Below are 15,388 nucleotides of genomic sequence, written 5' to 3'. Positions count from 1 at the left end.
TTAGTCATTTCATGTACAAAAAGCAAAAGGCAGACTTGGTGTATTTTCAGTGAATTTGAGGATTCGCAAGACAAACAGTCATTACATTACAGTCATTTAAGTAAACTTAGATGAAATGCTTCAGCTTTACATTTAGGTTCAGGTCTAAAACTGTTGAGTAAGAAGCCGTAAGCACCTTGTTAATCATGTTATATAGGCTATACTTCAACAAAGGAAGGAGGACTATTACATTTTAGTTATAGACATATGGTGATTGAAATTACAATAGTTATAGACTCAATTTACAAAAAAATGACTGATACTTTTTAGCCCCAAAGTGTATTAACCCAAATTAGGACTTTTATTTTTAACAGTCCCAAATGAAAATGCCTTTTATTTTGACACAATATGAATGGCGCTCTTGTGACGTGCACAAGTCAGATGTCTGTTTTTCCTCTCGTGACACCACCACCACCTGCAGGATCTTTGTCGCTGCTTTCGGACGGGAAGAAGAAGCGTGCGGGTAAGCATTGAAATGAGATCCAGTGCACTTGGTCTTGGTCAGTTGTTTACGCCAACAATGCATGAAGGCGTTTCGGTGATTCTTATACCTCTCCATAACCTCCAGGCTACTTATGTAGCCTATGTGTGATTGTTGCCCGAACTGTTTACAGTAGCGTCAGTGACATGATTGCTCGATTCTGCTTGAATGCATGCACATTCAGGCCAGTGTAGCGTCAAATAAGCCCAGCTACAGTCATGAACACGGCTCTGCATTTAAATTGTTGCCCCTTGCCGCTGGCTTACTGCAGTTGTTTTCCACTGTAGATTGTACATATTGATCACAGTGTGACACCATGCACAACTAAAACAGACTGGATTTTGTCCTGCCAGATAGTTAAGGAATGATCATAAATGTACCGTATGTCTCCCAGTCGTTTTGTGACAGAAAACCTTGTTGGTTATGCATCAACCACTGTCATTTGCTAATGGAGTCTTTTTGAAACTGTTCTTGTAGCTTAACTCCGCATAGGAGAACATGGAGCATTTAGACCAGTGCCTATCAGCATGTCATGAACTGTTTACTTGAAGTTTACTTTCTTCCTCAGCAACCTCTCTCCCAATCAATCACAAGCATCTAAGTGCCAATAACAAGCCCTTAGACAAGAGGCTGGATGCATTCAATGAGAGGTCAGAGGTTGCATTATGAAATCCGAGTTACATAGCGACTTTAATTTACAAATTATTAACCAAGTGCTCTGTCTCTCTCTCTCTCTCTCTTTCTCTCTCTCTCTCTCTCTCTCTCTCTCTCTCTCTCTCTCTCTCTCATTAGCCATGTTGCCAGTGATCGTGGTCCATGGAGGAGCTGGGCATATTCCTAAAGAGCGAGCTGAGCTGTCCTGTGCAGGGGTGAAGGAGGCAGCCAGGGGGGGCTATGGCATTCTCAGGGCTGGTGGCAGTGCCATGGACGCGGTGGTGGAGACAGTGACCATCCTGGAGAACAACCCTGCATATAATGCAGGTGAGCATGCAGCCGTGGCTCTCTCTCTCTCTCTCTCTCTCTCTTACTGTCATGTCACACACACACACACACACACACTTTATTTATATAAATATATAACACATTATTTCTCTCTCACATACAACCACCTTTTTCTCACTCATGTTTACACTCACATTTTTTCTTCATCCCTCAGTCTATCTCCCCTCTGTCTCATTTTTTTATTTTTTTCTCAAGCATACACAGACACTCTCCCTTTCTCACTGTCACACTGTAATAACTCACATACTCACTCTCTCTCTCTCTCTCTCTCTCTCTCTCTCTCTCTCTTCTCTCATTCACACACATTGACATTCTGTGACAAATGACTCTCTCCCCGCCCGTGACGTCCAGGCAGGGGCTCTGCGCTGAATGTGAAGGGTGGGGTGGAGATGGACGCCATCGTCATGGACGGACGCACGCTGGCCAGCGGAGCGGTGTCGGCCGTCAGGAGGGTGGCCAACCCCGTTCAGCTTGCCAGGCTTGTCATGGACAAGGTACCACACATGCTGTATGTGACTAAGAGGGTGGAGATAGAAGCAGTAACATTCATATTCTTGCAAATCCAAGTCTTAGTACCCATAAAGTCACAAAGTTGATATATTATGTATATATTAGGGCTGTCAGCGTTAACACGTTAATCTATGCGATTAATGCGGCCGCGATTAACGCGATAAAATATTTTAACGCAATTAACGCAATTAAAAAAAATATAAAATATAAAACTAAAGTTGTATGTAGCATTTGTCAAGCTGAATTTAGCTATCACCTTAATGCAAAGCACCCGACAGAAAGCAGTCCCAGGTTAGATGATCGCCAACCCACACTCCATGACTTCTCTAGGAAAATAACTAGACCAGTCCGTGAAAAGGTTGCCATTTGGGTTGCCGGTGACTGTCGGCCCATCATCATAGTTGAGGACAGTGGGCTGATTGAGGTGATTCAAATTGCTTCAGGGGAAATTCTTACGATTTACCGTCGAGGGGCACCATTGTGTTTAAAAAAAAAATACAATTAAACAACAGTGTCTAAAATACACGCTGTATGAAGTGATTACTCGTTAATTTATAAGATTTAGTCTTAAGAAGAAAAAAAAACTTTTAATCGCGATTAATTCATTTCAAAATGTGCGATTAATTAGTTAATTTTTTTTAATCTATTGACAGCCCTAGTATATATACAAAGTATATATTGATGTTGTCCTCAAAAGTGGAATTTCAGATAGCTATGTATCAGATGTTAAAGAAGCCTCTGAGGTCTATGAATCTTTCAGTGATCATCCACAAATGTTCAACCAATCAACATGCGCCAACATGCATGGGTAGGTATAAACACAAAAGAACACAAAGACTACACAGTCTCCTCTGTCTGTTCCCATACTCGTCATCTCGCAGGGTGGTGATAATGGAAAAAGCCCTAAAACACGACCTTTGACACGTATCCAGAATTGTGACCTTGGAGCTTTTGCCAGTTTACCTGCTACAGGTTTTCTGTCTTTGCTTAGACTAAGGGAAATGTATGTGTGTATGTCCCTTCAGGGAATTGGATCATTTTGCCCAATAGCAAACCTCATTATTATTCACAGAATAATCCTCAAGTTAAATATGATCGCTGTTTGTATGATTGTTGTGGAGAGCCTTTTAGTTCAGGAACTCTACGGATTCCTTTACTCCCGCTCTGTCTCTGGTTCTCTTTCTGTAGACCAACCACCTGTGTCTGACAGCTGAAGGGGCATCTCAGTTTGCCAGGGCTATGGGCATCCCTGAGGTGCCAGAGGAGTCTCTCATCACAGACTATGCCAGAATGCGCTGGAAGAAGAACCTGGCACCAGATGCCAACCCAGTGGAGTGTCAAATGTGAGGACTGTAGCTTTTCACAAGGAACTTCACCGCTGGCTGAAGACAGGCGCTGCAAATGTTGCTAAGTTGTTTCTTGAAATTCACCACAAAGGACAAGTACTTTTGATTATTGAGTGTGTGTGGTCACGGAATGTCAATGGGCCTCATTCTCGAACATTTTCTGAAGTTTCTTCTGAAATGTTTCTTACGGGCTTCGGAAAAACAACGTAAGAAAAAGACATCCGACAAATTCATGAACGCTTGAAAATGTGTTCCTACGCAGCAGAAGTGTTCTGAGCTGTGCTCCACCGGAAGAGTTTTCTTATATTGAAAGCGCGTTCTCGTGCTCCTGAATTTGCATACATACACGCCCCGCCAGCTCCTTATAATGGCACGCAACCGTAGTGACGTGTGCCGTCGGAATAGACCGAATCTACACGAAAGCAACTCGTAAACGAGTCATGTCAAAGCGGAAAGCGAGCACCGTCGAGTAAACGCTGATCTAACTTCACCGGTGGACCGTTGCAGGATGTAGATGTGTCCATTCTATTCCACTATAGCTATATCAACGTGATTGAGTTTAGTGCTTATTTATTTATTCACTTACATTTGCAGTGTTCGTGTACATTCACATTTACATTTAGTCATTTAGCAGACGCTTTTGTCCAAAGCGACGTACAAGGGAGAGAACAGTCAAGCTACGAGCAATAGAGACCGAGTGTAACAATAAATACTACTTTACATAAGAAATAGAAAAACGAAATAGAAAATAAAAACAGAGTGCAGGAATGTAACTGCTGTAAGTGCAAGTTAAGCACTAGTCAAAGTGCCAGTTAGGAAGGGAGGTGCTCTCTGAAGAGTTGGGTCTTCAAAAGCTTCTAAAAGGTAGAGAGGGACGCCCCTGCTCTGGTAGTGCTAGGCAGTTCGTTCCACCAACGTGGAACTACAAATGAAAATTCTGGATTGCCGTACTTGCACAGACGGCAGTGCCAAACGACGCTCACTAGACGAGCGCAGCATTCTGGTGTAGTCCTTTTATTTATTTTATGACATCACGGTGCCTCGTAGAATCATGACTATACATGTGAAACGTAATTGTTAATGATACAAATATTCTCGTAATTATTATTATTATAATTATTTTAATCCGAGGATATCTGTAGAGCTGATGTGAACGCCCACGGGGCCATCTTGTGGTTTTTTAAGGAACCGCATTTCAGAAAACTCTGGCCGAGTTACGACTGCTATTTCGAGTTCGGAAAGTCTTCTGAAGTTCACAACAAATCCCAGATGAGAAAACTTTCATGAATGCCAAAAATTTTCCTAAATCCAATTCAGAAGAAATTCCTTCTTAAATTCTTCTTAACTGCGTTCGAGAATGTGCGAGGCCTAATGTGTGTGAATAGGTTTCTTTAAAAAAAAAAACTCTTGAGCCATGTGTTCCATGTTAACAGTCAAGGTGTGTGTGTGCGTGTGTTTCAGGGGTAAGATGGGCACAGTGGGCGCAGTGGCAGTGGACGCTGAAGGCAACATCGCCTGTGCCACCTCCACAGGGGGCATGATCAATCAGATGGAGGGTCGGGTAGGAGACACACCCTGCATAGGTTAGTCTTGTGTGTGTCTTGTGTGTGTCTTGTGTGTGTCTTGCGTGTGCCTTGCGTGTGCCTTGCATGTGTCTTGCGTGTGCCTTGTGCCTTGTGCATGTTTTGGTAAGAGTTTCCTTAGTCATTTATGTTTGTGTCTTACACACAGTATTTTTCCATGCATTGCGTAAAATTTACTCAAATTTACTCTTAATAACATGTATCATTTTAGGCATGTAGAACTCTGGGCCCCATCATCATTATGTAATATCTTGTATTACAGTATTATACCGTATAAAGTGTAAATAGTGATATTTATTTAAAAGTCATATATTGTAGACATTGACTATTACCATTATTGTTGAGTCTGTACTGATTGCACATTATTATGATGTACTGGTACTACAAGTTTCATTAGGTCACATTATATATGTCATATTTAATATAAATATATGTTGACTCATATAATATCTGTCCTATTTATGAGTGCAAACCTATGAAACAGGCCATTCATATTCGAAGGCACCCCAAGCGTATCCACTATGAAGCCAGCAGTAATCATTCTATCAGTGTTTTCCACATGAGTGTGTGAAGGGTGATGATTCAGCAGCTGTCATCTCGACAAGACTGAGTGGGACTTTAACACGGGGCCTCAACATTAGCTGATGTATGGATATCATATCAGCACTGTCCTACGCTTCTCCTCTTCACCTTTCCTTTACCAGCAAGGCAGAATTTGAAAGCTTCAACCAAAATAATTCATTTTTATTCAGCCTATAGTCCATGCTGTGTCATGGGTAACACTGCTGCCTTTGAGGCATGACATTGGCAGTGGTTTGCTGTTAATATCTTTGATATTCATGACCGTAATCATTATCCTGTTACACTTGGGATAATGTCTATGGATCATTTACAAGATTTTGCAGCAAGATCTCTGTTAAAGAGGTACAGCACACTTAAACTAAATGATACGACCGCACTGTGAATTTATCAATGCTGGTGTTCATATTGACCAAATTACCATTTTTATAAAAATTGTTATTTTATTTTATGGGTTGAAATTGGCTCAACACAGCATCTACTGTTTAAAGTCATCCTGAACCTTGCAAGGCCGAATCATGACATACAGTTGACCGGTTGGGTCTTCTCTACCTCATGAAATGGTCAGTGTGTAATCTCGGCAAAAGGTTTCTCATTGATGAACATGGGCATAAAACAATGATTCACTTTCTTGATAGCCTTCACCCTCAACCAGGATTCACTATAAGAGCCCAGCACATGGGGAGTGGGCCAGTATAGCACTGCACCCACTCCATACTCCACCGCTAACTGTGCAGGACAAAAGAGAAGCAGGGTTAAATGTTGTGGAGGGTGGCGTGCGTATTCAGCATGAAGAATGGCTTTTAATTAAATGACAAAAAGTATGTCCAGGTTAATGGTAAAGGCACGGTGAACTTTGACCCCAGTGATGTGGCGGAATGCACGTAATGTTCGGCGAGTCACAGGAGATCATTACCTGCTGGGTTAATTATTAGCCTGGTGGATTCCACCCGCCAATCAAGACACTGCTTAACTGTGTGTTCCACCGCATAAAGAGGAGTTGAATTCACAGGCAGGCGTTTGCACACACGTATACATAGACACACACACAAACACACACACAAACACACACACACACACACACACACACAGTCACACACACACACACACAGTCACACACACGCATAAATTGATGCATATACACACCCGCACATAGAAACATTCTCACACATAAACGCACAAACATACGCATGAATGCATTAGACACTCACACACACACACTCTCACATATGCCTGTATGCACAGATGCATGCAGTCTCTGGCCGACTCATTGGCCTCGCACCCTGATGGGCGCCGTTTTTGCATTCATTTACTTCCTCTGACTCACTTTATTACACAAGAAAGCTTTTTTTAGCCACTCCTCTCTAGCCTCCAGCTTCTAGCCCAAATGAACTTCATCTTTCTCTCTCTCTCTCCCCCTTTTTCTCTCTATCTCCGAGATATCTGCAGCATCATTAAATTCTGACCACAACAACTCATTTCAGACGAGGCCCTTACTTAAACCTTAGTAGGCATCCTCAGTGGCTGGCAAACCATCAATGGCCTTGGATCATCAGTCAAACGCTGCCCTCTTGTGGCAGAGAAGCAAAATGACGCCTCTCTGCACTTCCGTCCTGGTTCTTATCGCAGCTGGGATCTCTGCTGTCTGTGTTTCAGGATGTGGAGGCTACGCAGATAACAAGACGGGAGCGGTCTCTCCCACCGGCCATGGGGAGGCCATCATGAAAGTCACTCTCTCCAGGCTTATCCTCTTCCACATGGAGCAAGGTACTAGCAGCATAGTTTAGATTTCTCTCAGCGTCTCTCAGAGTGTGAGCCTGATTTTAAGTCACATTTTCAGAAAATATTCAATTCCGCACCAAGTATGTGAGTATGCAGCATTAGTGTGTGTACTCATTGAGAATACACAGATTTGTAACAGTTGTCACTGCACAGTTTGCATTTTGGCACAACTTCTGCTTTCGTAACTGTTTCTTGCATGTCACACACACACACACACACACACACACACACACACAGTGTCTGAGGTCTGTGGTGTCAAAGCGAAGGGTGTCACTGAACTGTTTCTGAAAGTCAGTCTGACCTCCTCCCCCTTCCCCCACATGCTCTTTTGTGTGTGTGTGTGTGTGTGTGTGTGTGTGTGTGTGTGTGTGTGCGTGTGTGTGTATGTAAACACAGCTTTGCCTCAGTGGCGCTAAAGTGAAAGCACTCACCCGGCTCTGTGGCCACCCAGCATTGTGGGTCATGACTGATATGGTGGCACTGGGTAAACGTGGGTTTGACTGTTCCTTTGCTCAGGGGTAGTAAGGACAGGTACAAGTCAAACATTCTGCAGACTCCATCAGACTGCAGAGAGTGCGTGCAGGAGCACAGAGCCAAACCACTTCCTGTGTAACCGCTGCCAAATCAACACTAGTTTATCACTGCTGTGGGACTGCCATTTTCTAAACTCTAGGTCACCTTCAGGTCATTTCCGCTGCTTTGCTTAGACAGGGAGTTAATCATTGACGGACAGCTGCAACACCTTTTAGACATTATGCTGCATATAATGAATTACTACATATAGTGATGCATTACTTGGACATAGAACCAATGTGTGTGTTTGTGTGCATCTTTTTTCCTAGGTGTGTATGCTCAAGCGTGCGTGTGTGTGTGGGTGTGTTAGTGCATGAAACATCACCGATCCTGTGAAGCTATTGTCCAGTTTTATAGCGTTTGGCACGCTGTCGAGGGATTCTGCCTTGTCTTGTCGGCACAGGGTTTTCCTCCACTCCTGAATAAAACAGAGGTCAGTCGTGTGCAGGCCACAGCTCTTGTCCGCCAGCAGGCCCTGAGCTACGTGGGGGCAGCGCTAACCAGCAGCACTCATTAGCACATAAATAACACTTCGGCTACAAGCGGCACAGCAGGTGCATGGCCAGTGACGTCGGAACCACGCGAGGGTGGCTCGATCAAAGTCACGGAACGGCCCTCCACTGGCTGTTCTCTCGAGGTCTGTTCTCACAGGATTCCTGTTTTAGCCCAGGGCCTTTTCCATGAAAAAGGAGGGTCAGATTTCGTCAGATTTCCACTCGGTGACGAGGGGAAAAGGTGAAATGGATGAATCTGCTTAGACATAATTTCGACTAGAGGAGAAATGAAATCCATTTAGACAATGTTGAAAACCTCTCCAGTATCCCATTTCAGCCTTTGGTATTCATGAAGGACTAATTAGGTGCAACACACATAGTACAAAGAACAAACATAGGGAAACCTGGATGTATATTGACTCTGGATTTACCCAGTGTATGAGCAACCATGCCGGGAAGAGATAAGAGATAGATAGATATAAGATAGGGACTAAGAGATAGGGACTCTAAGTATTGGCAGCAAGCGTTCTCTTACAAGTACCTTTAGGTGTTTTCATACCTTTGTTCATCAAGAGTGTATTTAGTCTGGCATAAGTATATGTTATAAGAAAGTCCCATGATAACATACTGAAGCATGTGTAGTTACGTTGATTTAGTTTATTTTAGTTTCCCGTGATAAAGCCCAGGATGTGTGTGGTTCTGCTCGTTCATAGGGCGGTCTGCAGAGGAGGCGTCCGACCTGGGCCTGGCCTACATGAAGGAGCGGGTACAGGGTTTGGGCGGCGTGGTGACGGTGGACCCGAAGGGCGTGTGGGCCGCTCGTTTTAGCAGCCTGCAGATGGCGTGGGCGGCCGTGCAGAGCGAACAGCTCCACTACGGCCTCTACGTCGGAGAGCACTTCACCGAATCCGCACACGAGCCATCTTGAAATACTTACTGTGAGAACTTTATTGCCATCTTGGTTTGGAAAATAATGCACTGACACTACCTTTAATTTCAATCTGTGATCTACCGAGACCTTAATCAGTTAATCCATGCAATTCTAGTACTTCAAAACTTGAAGCAACCAAAGTGGAAGAAATTCAGCCGTCCACAATCTAAATTCTTGCAAAATGAATAGCTCCAGGGCTTTTGTGAACATGGTTGTTTGCCTGCTTTCAAGGCATAAGCAGTGAACTCCCACAGTGTTATGACGTATAATGTCTTAGTCTAGTGAAAAGTGCCATATCGTGTTCCCTGTGATAGCCCTATAGTATGCAATGTAGCAACTGCTACATGATGATATATAGTGACAGTACTGTATGTACTACCTGCCATACAAAGGCTACATTAGTGGTTCCCAATGTGAGAGGCGGCCCCTCAGGGGTGGTGTGGACTTACAGCAAGGGAGGTGTTGGTTGAGGGTGGAAACTTTTGTGTGGTGAAACATTACAGTATAGTAGCCTGTAACTAACCTATTTGGTGATGAGTTTATAGCCTACTTTGTACTTATATGGTCAGGGCCTAGCTAGCCTATATGTTAGGAGGGATACCTAGCCTGATTATTAATACTGACATGTGCCTAACATGAATATTGAATGGAATAATCACCCAGTGAGAAGTTAAACATGTTTAAATGTTTTAAACGACAGTTCTGATGAAATAAGATACAAAATGGTTTTAACTGAATGATGTAATGAAATTGAATAATGTTTAACTGTTGAAATGTAGAACCAATGTTTAAGAAAAGCTATGCAAAAGCCAGGTCCGCCGTGTGTCTTGCTGACACAAGATGAACCCAAACAACTCCAAGGCCACAACACAAACACTACGCATGTTCCATTTGCACACAGCAAAACAGCTCTCCTCTCCCACACACTATTTAATCATGACCTATGCATAAGCCCCCACCCCCCGGGCCTTGGGCCAGGGTCATATATGCCCTTTGACCCCGTCACCCCCAGCGGCGGGCCTGGCAACAAGCTGATGGGCAATTTTTTTTCATTGTCAAATGTGGGCCTGCCATGAAGAGTTTGGGAACCACTGGAGTAGAAAAACAACATGTAGAGCCAGTGTGGTGTTTACTCACTCATAACACTTACACGTCCTTGCTGTTTAATCTAAGTAACTTTATTTTTTTAAGGTAATAGAAATTAAATAGCATGACTGTGAATATTTTTACATTGAAACTCATTTGTTGTTGCAATGTACTGACTCTGTGGTATTAAGTAACAAATAAACCTCAACTGTAATTAATCACTTATTAATAAAAAAAAGTATTTCACACCTTTGGAAAGCTATGATGGCTAATAAACCGCAAATATGTTCAAATAAAAAAAGGGGATTCAGTAGTTTTTTCTGTTCTAAAAAAAAGGTGGGAAAATCACAGAGAAAACGAAAAACTAATCCATACATGCCAACTAGGCAGAGAAAGAAATAGGCAAATCAGGAAATGACAAAATGTGAAAGTAACAGTATCTTTTCTAAATACAGCAGTTGAAGCTCTGTCACACCTTGCAGTTTTGTATCTGTCACTGATTCCGACATGTCTGTAAGGGGTGTTGGGGTGGAGAAGAGCTGACTGGTGTCCCCAGACCTCCATGAGGGGAGGGCCCTGGGCTGTGATCCTCTGAGCTGATTGGAGGTGAGACCCGTCACGTGACGGAAAGACATTCTGCAGATGAGTCGCTAGAGGCTGCTTATGGTGTCAGCACACACACACACACACACACACACACAGCATCTTGCAGACCCATGCTTTGTGATATGTGTTTGTGTGTGTGAGAGAGAGAGTGTCTGTATGTGTTTGTGTATACTCTGTGTTTGCACTGTGTCTGTTGGCTTATTGCAGACACCTGCCACCACAAAGAACCTGTCTGTTTGTGTGTGTGTTTTTTTTCCAAGCCAGCTGGTGCATTTGTGTGCAAAATATTACACTGATGATGGGGGTAGGTCACCTACTTCTCCCTCACACACACACTCATTTTTTTAAAGAGACAGTAGACCCAACTGTTGCTCCGCTAAGCTTAATAGTCAAGGACATCTGAGTCATGGTAAATACCTTGCTTACACATGCGGTTCTGACAAGGACACATTTATCTAAATGTAAAGAATGTTAAGATGATGAAGAAGAGGTCTTTGTAAAAAATAAATAAAAATAGGAAGCTTTTAGGCAGTCAGCTTCATAACAAAGACCTTTGCCCATAACAAATCTTCAAATAATATTTTTTTCTGGCAACCAATTATAAGAAGACATGATGTTCTACGTACTACTCAGTGCTCCTGAAAGGGAAATGGTATAGTTATAAGCAGGGCAATTAAAGATTCTTCTGTGGGGACAGATAGGAAGAAAGGCATTATGTAAAATGGAGATTTAAATAAAACGTATTACTCAGATTTTATGAAAACATGAAATCCTTTTAGAAACAAATTGCAAAATAGCATGTTTATGTGTAAGACCTTTGTGGGTTGTCCTGACTCCTGAGTGACTGTCACGTTACCGCTATAGGCTGTAGCCTAGTTGTTAACACAATGTGCGTTTGCCTTTTTAATAATGTCAGTGCGCCCAAACATTGACGTTTTCAAAAACGTGTGTGGGAGGAATAAGTCGCTTATTGGAAAGAATGTTTGAAATCGTTTTGAAGATTGAACAGCGCAAAGGTCATGAGGGCAAACGATGTGTGCGCTGAAGCGACAAAAAACGAATGCCCTTCATTGCTGCGAACGCTTATGCCTCTCATTGGTCAGTTTTCCGCGTCGTTGACAGAAAAGGGGCTGGCTGAAACGGAGGAATCTACTTAGAAAAACTCGGCACTGACATACTGCCCAGTGCGGGTGACAGCTACGGTACAGTCAGACAAGGAAGGAGTGCAGCAGCCCCCACCCTTTTCGTCTCAGTTGCCATCTTTCAAGGCTTTTAAGATTTACAACATTACGTAATTACACACTTGCAAGAGTTCAAGCCGTATCATTGTCCCATTGCAGCCTGTAATGGAGTGTCCTCTAAAAGTGAGAGAAGCGCCTTTTCGCCGGCTGAAGTTGAAGACACGGTAAAATAACTGAAAAAAGACAAAGAACATGGCGAATTCGTTCGAGCAGAAGATAACATCTGTTCTTTGCAGACTATCTGAGGCAATTTAAACGAGAAGCAATAATCCTTCCTGATGTTTGACTTCGTCTGGTAACGTAGCAATGTCAACAAGAGGTGGTGAACGCAAAGTCACTGACTCCGCTGAAGTTTCTGACAGTTTTCTGAAAGTTCGTCTGCGAAAGCTACAGATGGGATCTTGGAGTAAATTTGGTGAGTAGGCAATGTTCGCCCTTATCTGTCCGATCGGCAAGATACAGACACAAAGCCACCGACTGTTAGTTACGCTGGGTATTGTTCCGTTCTTGTAAAAAAAAAAAAAAAAACTAGCAGGTCTCCGGCGACTCGCATTGGTATTGAATCTGTCAACTGCTGCCTTGCTTGCATATATTCTATGTAGCTTGTTCAGGAAATGGCCATAGCCTCGTCAAAGCTGACATTGCTTTAAATAAACCGGAGTGACTCATGTGGTTATTTATGTGTTTTCCTGTATAGGACTATGGCCTTAAACTATAATCATTTGTCTCTTAATTTCATGCAACAGTGATTGTTAAGGAGCCATTTATAGCACTCAGTAAATCGTTTTTTGTTCATGTAAAGTGAAAGATGTTGGGGATTCCACACATTAAACCAAAATGTTAAGTTACAATATTTAATTTTCCTAGCCAGTTTCTTTAAACGTGAACGGAAGTCAACAATCTGAAAAGGTTTTTTCTAATGGTCCAATCTCCTAAAAGCATCCATAGGGCTCTCTTATCTCAATCTGCACGTGTGCCTTTTCCCACAAAAGACAAACATAAGAAAAAATTGCTTTGAAGCAGACAGTATCCTCACTCAGAAACCTAAATGCAGCCCATCAGGTGAGATTGGTCACATTTGTTACTCTTCACTTAAAAAGTATTTTTTCTCTTTTCTTTTTTTGTAAAGAACCCTGGTTATTCTTCAACTTCAGCTTCCCCAACTGCCACTACTTTCAGCCTGAGTGGTTGTGTTTACACCTTATCTTAGCCATATTACCGTATGCCCATGGCCTGCACTCACTTTCACAGATTGTTGGATAAATAATTGGCTAGTAGTGTTAACAGGGGACACGCTGTATGTGTGTGTATCTTTACAGGGTTCCGACCTCTAAGCGACCTTTGATAGTCTGTGTGGTTAATCAGTGTAGTGCAGCGCTACAGCTGGTTGGTTCTGTTACCTGCGGGATCGTGCTCGGAATCGAGCGGCCATGTTTATCCGCTGGCTGGGCAGGAACGCAGGGTGACCCCTCCCAAGGTCAATGGGCCAGTTTCTCTCCTGATGGCCTCTCCAGGGTCCTACAAGATTCTCGGAAAAAGAGAGAGAGGGAGGGAGGGAGGGAGGGATATAGATACTTAATGGAAAACTTTTGTTCTTTCGTACACTTCCTGAGGGGTTGGGAATGTGGCTGATCAGATAGAGAATGGAAATGCATGTGCCTCCGGAGACAAGAAGCTTCTCACCGAATGAGAGCAAAAAAAAAAACGCTGATCTCGGAACTTGAAGACATCTAGCCCCAAAAATAGGGTTTGACCTGATTTCAGTAAAGGTCTCTCACAAATTTGACAACCCCTTTGTTAGGATATTTATCTTATTTCAGTTCGTTCCAATATTTATTTGTTTTCTATTTCATTTGTTTTAATACAGCACAAGGGCATAGGAGAGTGCCCAGTCAGCAAGGGCAGAGAGGTGAGTGCAGTCAGTCAAAGGAGACAGGCTGTGGAGGATGGGGGTATTGTACGCTGAAGCTGACCCTCAGTATTCACATAAGACCCACATAAACAAAGGCCACTAGCTCCTGGGCCTTGCACTTTCCGTTCCCCCTCTCGTGTGTTTGTTTACCCCATAGCAGTCTCCCTGCTCCACCAGGTGAGATCAAGGTCGTCCCCTCTATCACTAACACCATCAAAAGAAACCTTGTGCCGATCTAAAGTCCTCGATCCTGTCCGGCCTTGGCTGTTAGCGCAGCGGTGATACAAGGACAGGAGGAGGAGAATGCAGGCCACCTACTGTATGCTAGCACTCACTACTCTATAGCTGTAGACTATAGCTTGCTTATCGGCCATGATCTCAATTTTTCTTTTTTTTCTTAAGAAGAGTGGGATTTTTTCTGGTGGTGGGACGAGCCGGAATCTGCCGTCACGAGAGATGGGGCTCAGGTCTGATTTGGGGAAGAATGCTTTGATGATGAGGGAGGCCCGTGATCGGAGAGGTGGGGGAGGGAGAGGTGTTTTATGTAACACACGTGTATATGTATATATATTGACAGTCACCCCTACATTAACCCGCTTTCTCTCTCACTCTCTCACACTCACACTCACACACACACACACACACACACACACACACACACACACACACACACACACACACACACACACACACAGGGAGCTGGTGTTTTTGGTCCGAATCCCACAACAGCAGTGAGAGATCAGCTGAGCAGGTCCCATCCACCTGAGCCTAGGAGAAGTAAAACCTGCGCCTCTCATAGGGAAGGGAAATACCAGCCATCTGTGTTTCACTCATGTCCAAACTCTCTCTCTCTCTCTCTCTCTCTCTCTCTCTCTCTCTCTCTCTCTGCTGGCCAGCAACCAGCAGCAGTTTGATATCTGTACTATGAGAGGCAGAGGAAGAAGTGGATGAAGAGAGAGAGAGACTGAGAGGAGAGAGAGAGAGAGAGAGAGACGAAGTGGGGGACAAAAGAGAGGTAAGGAAATACGGAGCGAAGATGCACCCAAAGGAACAAAGAAAGCAAGAGAGGGAGGTGGAGAGGAGGTGATCTGTCTCTGTCCCGGCTGTGGTTTCGGGCCTATTTGTGACCAGTGAAAAGATCCGTGGGCTAGACTGAGGACAGTCTGTCCTTCTCTGTCTCTCTTCCCTCGGCCTGGATGGTAGAGGCCAGACACTGGAGCTCA

General features: G+C 43.6%; 1 protein-coding gene across 2 annotated transcripts; it reads left to right on the top strand.

Moving 5' to 3' along the window:
- The first annotated feature begins 415 nt into the window (after positions 1 to 415).
- On the top strand, positions 416 to 10,654 carry asrgl1 (asparaginase and isoaspartyl peptidase 1). 2 transcript variants are annotated; one of them, XM_012840387.2, is made up of 8 exons: positions 416 to 502; positions 1,089 to 1,170; positions 1,313 to 1,501; positions 1,874 to 2,016; positions 3,221 to 3,375; positions 4,840 to 4,961; positions 7,197 to 7,307; positions 9,103 to 10,654. In XM_012840387.2, exons 2-8 carry the CDS (start codon positions 1,155 to 1,157, stop codon positions 9,315 to 9,317), a joined length of 951 nt encoding a protein of 316 aa, XP_012695841.1. In that variant the 5' UTR covers positions 416 to 502; positions 1,089 to 1,154; the 3' UTR covers positions 9,318 to 10,654. The 2 variants fall into 2 exon arrangements, with proteins under 2 accessions (XP_012695841.1, XP_031435122.1); XM_031579262.1 differs by lacking the exon at positions 1,089 to 1,170 and having other exon boundaries at positions 424 to 502.
- The last annotated feature ends 4,734 nt before the right edge of the window (positions 10,655 to 15,388 follow it).

The sequence above is a fragment of the Clupea harengus genome, chromosome 13 (assembly GCF_900700415.2).
Source record: "Clupea harengus chromosome 13, Ch_v2.0.2, whole genome shotgun sequence".
Taxonomy (NCBI): domain Eukaryota; kingdom Metazoa; phylum Chordata; class Actinopteri; order Clupeiformes; family Clupeidae; genus Clupea; species Clupea harengus.
This window is presented reverse-complemented; position numbering and strand designations above follow the sequence as displayed.